The sequence below is a fragment of the Salminus brasiliensis genome, chromosome 9, assembly GCF_030463535.1.
Source record: "Salminus brasiliensis chromosome 9, fSalBra1.hap2, whole genome shotgun sequence".
In the NCBI taxonomy this organism is placed as follows: Eukaryota; Metazoa; Chordata; class Actinopteri; order Characiformes; family Bryconidae; genus Salminus; species Salminus brasiliensis.
Window position 1 is genome coordinate 7356506 of NC_132886.1, and position 6679 is coordinate 7363184.

Sequence of the window (6679 nt, forward strand, 5' to 3'; positions counted from 1 at the left end):
TAAGGGATGTCAAGGCTCTGAATTTAAAGCTTTTTGTATATTATACTATTTATTTATTTATTTATTTTTATTGGAAGGTCAGCAGGAGTTGGATAACCCCCTATACCTCCATACATTTTTAATTAACTTCCAACCAGCCGCCAATAATACAGTTCTAGAGCAAAAATGAATCATTTTCTTTGTTGCATCCTTCTTGGCAGTAAACTGACATGGTGTGAAGGTTATTTTTCGGTAATTGCAAAATAATAAGAGTAGCTTTTATTTATGTATCACCTCTCTCACACTCAAGGTTGCCGTACACACTCCACAACAATAGAGGTGCTTAATCACTGGTAAAGTAACACTCCTGCCTGCACTAATACGATACACAGCAGTATAGGCTAATGCACTCCGCCCCTCGATGCAGATAGAAAGAGCATATTGCTCATTATTAGACATAATTGGAGCCCTTCTTGCATAGCTTGTGGAGAATCTGCAGGGAAAGTCCTTTATAGCGTAGGATGAAGGCCGGAAAACCGCCCTATGTGCTTGTCTTTCTGTCTTCTGGTTGTAGTCAGACTCCCCTCTGGCAGGTTAGAGTTTATCTCAGTTCATCATTTGGTTTCGGCGGCCTGCTGAGAAGTAGTAATGTCACACAGAGCCACAATTCTTGACTGACTTCTTCCATCTACCCCCAACTGAAAAATCCAGAGCACTAGGCTAATCCCACTCTGGCAGAGGTTCGCTAAGCTAGTGTTGGAAATGGGCCTCTAATACCGACAGCAGGCTGCTAGGCTAACCCAGCATGGGCAGTAGGATTTTAGGCTAACCCTGCACTGGCAGGAGGGTGTTGGCAGAGAGCTGCTCAGTTCCAAAAAAAGAATTCCAAGCGATGGGAGTCGGTTTCAAGAGAGAATACCAAATTACAGTTTCCTCGTTTTGCGAAATCAGTGAATAGGAAATGAGACAGCAGAGGCGGCAGAGGTGGCCGAATCAACAGATCGGTACATTGTTAAAAGGATGGAGCATACTGGAGAGCTTGGCAACACTACAAATCTGGGAAACCACAGCAGTGGACAACCGCAGAATTCTTTCCTTGGTGAGGAAAACCCCAGTCACAACATCTAGTCAAGTTAGGAACACTCTCGAGGAGGTAGGCGTAGTCTACAATCAAGAGAATTACGCTTAATGAAAGTAAATGCAGAGGCCTACCTCAAGACACAAACTACAAACATCTTTGGACAGAGGAAACCACCTTTAAATTGAGTATGGAGAAGAAAAGGAAGAGCTCATGGTCTGAAGCGTACCTTATACTTCATCTGTCAAACATGGTGGAGGCACTGTTATAGCATGAGCCTGTATGGCTGCTGTTAGTAGGACCGGATCACTGGTGTTTATTGATGAAGTGACTGCCGATGAAGTGTACAGAGCTCTACCTTCTGCCCAGATTCAATCAAATACTGCAAAACTGAAAGGACAACACTTCACAGTACAGATGGACTCATTACATTACATTTACGGCATTTAGCAGACGCTCTTATCCAGAGCGATTAACAAGGTTACTGGTATTACAGAGGTGGGTCAGTGTAGTGTTAAGAGTCTTGCCCAAGGACTCTTATTGGTGTAGCGCAGCACCCAGTCACCCAGACCAGGAATCGAACCCCAGTCTCCCACATGGTGTGCTAGCTCAGTGGCAGGTAGTGGTATTATCTGTTGCGCCACACCAACCACAAACCACGAAAGCAACCTAAGAGCTTCTAATGGCAGAAACATGGAGAAACATGCTAAAGACAACACTGAAGGCAGTGGATGAAACTCAGCATTTGGTGATGTCAGCCAGTCGCTGACCGCAAAAGGTTTGACAGTCTTGAGTCCACATCGTTTCTGTGTTGAGTTGACCCTCATTTGCCAAATATCTGGAATCTGAGAATTGACTCTTTGAGGAATTGAATCCCCCAGCCTTGTTGGCAGCAGGCCGCTACATTAGCTCATCTCTGGCAATAGAATGTCAGGCTAACCCGGCAGTATATGCAGGAGGCCGGAGGATTGTTAGGATGAGCTGTCCATTTGTGCATTTAGTCATAGCGGCAGCCGCGGGCGGATTTCAGAGGAAGCTAACGAGGAGACTATAATAGGCGGCCATTAGCCTATGTCTGGGCTTTTTTCTCTTTAAAGAGTAGCGAAGCAGATGAAGGCTGATGAAGGCAGAATCAGCGCTCTGATGTGAGTATGTGTGTATGTCCATTTGAGCCTTTATGTGTGCCTTTATACGTGTCTCATTTGAAAAGAAATGCACCAGCTGACCTGCGGACCTTCGGCCTGCTTATGTCCGTTATTTAGAAAAGAGAAAGGTGACCTATCATCTTGTCCATTTCTGAAAATGTGGCTGTTTAAAATTCATATGTGTGCAAATAACAGCCGTGGATGCAGATGTAATTTCGGGTGGATGAATGGTGCAGTGTTTGAGAATCCCCCTCGCTAGCGTGCGCTAACCCCCAATCTCCGCTTCTCATCAAAGCTCAGGATTATCCCCTGCTCAGTAAGAAAGCACAGAGTGGCCTCCTGCTGACCTGTCCACTCCCTGCACCGCGTCTTACACTCACTTCCTCGCTACAGCCACACATTAATCTGATCGTACTGTGAACGTGTGTGAACGTCAACAACAGCACGATTCCCGCTCACGCTAAACTCGTGATTAGCCGGCTTTAGGTGGATATTCGCTAGGAATTGCTTGAAGAAGTGAGCCTTCTTCAGCCTGCACTGCCACTCCTTTTCTTTCTAGTGTTGCTTAGCTGGTGTTGCTTTACCTGCTTCTTCCTGGTCTTCTTACCCAGAATCGTTGGGTGCGAGGCTGAAATACCAGAATGACTTGGATATATCCGCATATTCTCAATGAGGGCTGAGGATGGTGGGAGGGAAGGTGTATATTTTGATTTCCCCTACAAACTGGTGCATGGTGATGTCATCAAAAAGGAGATGATGCTTTAGAGGAGGGAAGTCATTATGTTTTGTTAAGTGATCAGCCAAGCTTAATATGGCCAGAAACATGGTAACATGGTAAACAAGCTGGAGATTGTGGGTTCGAGTCCCATCTGTTAAGACCAGAAGGTCACTGGTTCAAATCCTACCTTCCGGTAAGAGTTGGGGGTGGAGGGAATCAAGGCTGTCTCCTCCCTCAATCCATGGCTGACACCTAACCCCCAACTGCTCCCCTGGGCACTGGAGTTGGCTGCCCACTGCTCCGGGTGTGTATGTGCTCACTGCCCCTAGTGCACTACCACAGATGGGTCAAATGCGGAGGGCCCGTTTTTACTGCACAGTGATGTATTAAACACTTGCACCTTTACCTTTTTTTTTTACATAATGTGGTAATAGAGGACAATTTGGTTTGATAGTAAGATTATGTCTTTATATATATTGACTATATATGGAATTTTGTGGGTAATGCTAAACTTGGGTGTTCAATGAAGCGCTCAGCAAAGTTTAACTAGAAAACACAAAACACTCCTCAAAAATCTCCAAACCGCTCCCCTCACCCCTCTCTGAGAACGGTCTCAGAGTCCTCTATCACTGGTAAACACTCAGGGCCACCTTAGCTGGCCAGGTTTAGCTTTAGCTTGCCTGGTTGCTCAGATAGAGAGAGTGGAGCCATGCTAGCCTTGTGACCACTTTTTAGGAACGGCCATGCTACATGGAGAGGAGAGCAATACTGGTGAAGTTCAGCAGACTTTTAGATTTATTAGACCTTGGGAAGATCTTCATTAGACAGCACTTTGTAGTGTCTGAAGGTCTAATGAGCATTTACTTGATGTAAAGAGTCTACCAATGTAAAGATTCTTCGCAATCACACACCTCTATTACAAACTTTATTCTTCTCCATAGAACCAAAAGTGGCTCTTCTATGGCCCAGATCTTCAAATCTGGACCTCAATTCCAGTTTCCAGGTCCTGGATTTCCAGTTCTCGCTGGAAGGGTTAAGGGAGCAGTTAATGTAACTGATTGGCCATGCAGTGTCACACCTACCAAAGAGTCCAAAATCCAGGACTGGAAACTGGATTCAAGGCCCAGAGTTGAAGACCTCTGTTCTACATCATCTCTCAAAGAACCAAATTGAAGCTCCTATACTTTTAATGGGTATATTGGGAGGCTCTCAAAACAGAATGGAGTGCAAGTCAGTGTTAGTCGCCGTTAGTTGGAGCAAAATTAACAGGCAGATTTTTTCTTTTTTTTGATTTTCAGGGTTTGAAGGCAGCGGATAACGACCCCACGGCCCCACCGTACGACTCCCTGCTGGTGTTCGATTACGAGGGCAGCGGCTCTACGGCCGGCTCGCTCAGCTCCATCAACTCGTCCAGCAGCGGCGGAGACCAGGACTACGATTACCTCAACGACTGGGGGCCGCGCTTCCGCAAACTCGCCGACATGTACGGGGGCACGGACGAGTGAGGCGGGCGACGGCATGGAGGCGGAGGCCAGCGGGAGCGAAGGAAGTGGGAAAGAAAACACACCTGGCTTTTTTTCCCCCCTCTGTTTGACAGATGAGGAACAGCTTCTGGCAACCGATTTTCCCCCTGAGAACAGACTGAACGACGACGGAGTTAGCAGACAACAAAAAAGTGTATTATAATTACAAAAGAAAAAGTTCAAGAAAAATCTACAAAAAAAAACAAAAACAAACACAACCCTAGGCTTAATGTTGTAGTGTAGGCATATATATATGCTTGTTGAAGGCTTTCGGCACTGGCGGTGGTCTAGTTTTCCGAGGAGGAGACGAGAGTTTGGAGGGGAGATTGGTGGACTGTCACTGTTTTTTGGATTGTACGGTAGGCTACGATAAAGCGCTCAGTTACACTTGAATTTTACAGTACAGAAGCACTGGGATTTAATGTGCCTTTTTGTACATTTTTTGGATCTGAATGATTAGTTTTATGTTCAAGGCTTTAATGGTACTGACATTTGGAGTGATTTCAAGACATGAGGAAGTATGTTAATCTCTGATACGCTTCATCACGCTTTCTTTTCCTGGTTACCAACTGCTGTTTGTTGATAACGATAATTTAATTGAGTTATGAAGAGATGAAGAAGAACACCTGAAGGCGCCTACCTTACGTGGGACGTCCCCAGTTGACAGAGTCACTGTACAGTACATTCGAATTTTAGACCTTTTTTCAGCAAAAATAAAACAAACCAGAATAAATTACTTATGCAGCTGGTTGCAGACAAAGGGAGGTCATAAATGATACTTTTATAGAGGAATAAGTTTTAGTTTTCTTTCTGAAGTGGTGTAACATTTTACAAAAACAGACAAAAAAAAAAAGAGGCAGCAGCCGTTTTACTTTTCCGGTCTCATTCATGTACACTTCATTTGCCTTAGTCACCATCTGATGCCCTCGGTTTTTACTCTACTGTAAAAAAAAAACAAAAAACAAATCAACAATGTGTGTACATAATGTTTTCTTTTTTTCTTCTATTCTTCTTTTTCCTTTTTCTTTGGATGTAGTCGATAAAGAAGTGCAAACGGTTTAGAGATCTTGTAAATGTATAATTTGGGCTACGAAATTTTTTTGCATGTTTTTATCTTTTCACGACGACGGATGAAAAAAAAAAAAAGAAACAAAACACAAAACTCTTTCCAAAATTGATTTACATGAAGTACATAACACTAAATCAGCTGATGTGAAACACGTAGAGGGTACAAGATTTTTTTTTTTGTAAAAAAAAAAAGAAAGAAAATAAAAAAAGAAATAAATAAACAACCAATAATGTTACTCCATAAAAATGAAACAAACAAACCAACAAAATAAGTGAAGTGACATTGTCAGCACAAACGTTTGAATTTGTACCAAAAAGGGCAAGGGGCGGGGTTTTCGGGGTGGGTACTGTTTCATCTTTGACCATTGTAGGCACTAATGACCGTATGACCGTCAGCTTTAAAGCAGGGAAAGGTTTCGGACAGACGCTTTTGTGGATAATCTTATGTACTGGAATTCAAATGATTCATCTCTGACCCCAACCATCTGAATAAATATGGTAATTTTGGAGCTAAATGCTGTGTTTTCTTGTTGTTGTGGTTCCCTTGTTTTCTGCTTCCCACATCAGGACTCCTCAGCCTTGGCACATCTCTAATGCCGTGGTCAGTGTTGGTTCATTTGATTCGTGGTTTGACGACGTAAGTAAATGACCCCAAATCTCTCAAAATCATCTAACAAATGAGTCACTTAGCTTTCATGCAGTCTTTTAGCATCAACTGTAAAGTTCAGTCACAGTAGTTTGGGCTTTGCTGCATTGCATGTCCTTCATTAAAAACTCTTCAGTACTTCCCTAAATGAGCGTTCGGAGAAACAGTGGGCACTGAGGTGAAGTTCTCTCAAATAAAATCTTTCAGCATGTCCTCTCAGCACTCTGGGAAAGGCTGTTCTTTTCTGTTGTTTGTAGACAGCACTCGAGGTAAATTTACCCAGAGAACCAGGGGCCATCTTCCTCCTTTTCACATTGTGGTCCGTGACTCAGCCCCAGAAGCACCACTGTTGGAAACTGCTCTTCTTCAGAAGCTCTCGGTCACAGCATGTTCCACTCGAGGCCACTGACTCATGGGAGTATTTAGTCTTTTCTTAGATCTGGACTGGCAGTAATAGATGAAAAAAAAGTTCAGAACAACTGAAGTAATGGCACTGGACAGCTTTTGCATGGGAAATAAATG

At 43.6% G+C, this 6679-nt stretch overlaps 1 protein-coding gene across 1 annotated transcript in view; it reads left to right on the top strand.

Annotated features, from left to right (window-relative positions):
* The window catches only part of LOC140562256 (cadherin-2-like), a 171516-nt gene extending 165490 nt beyond the window's left edge, over positions 1–6026 (top strand). The window contains exon 15 of the mRNA XM_072687751.1: positions 4219–6026. Within this exon, the coding sequence (XP_072543852.1) occupies positions 4219–4425 (207 nt within the window). The 3' untranslated portion in view covers positions 4426–6026. The remainder of the gene's footprint in view (positions 1–4218) is intronic.
* Positions 6027–6679: the final 653 nt, after the last annotated feature.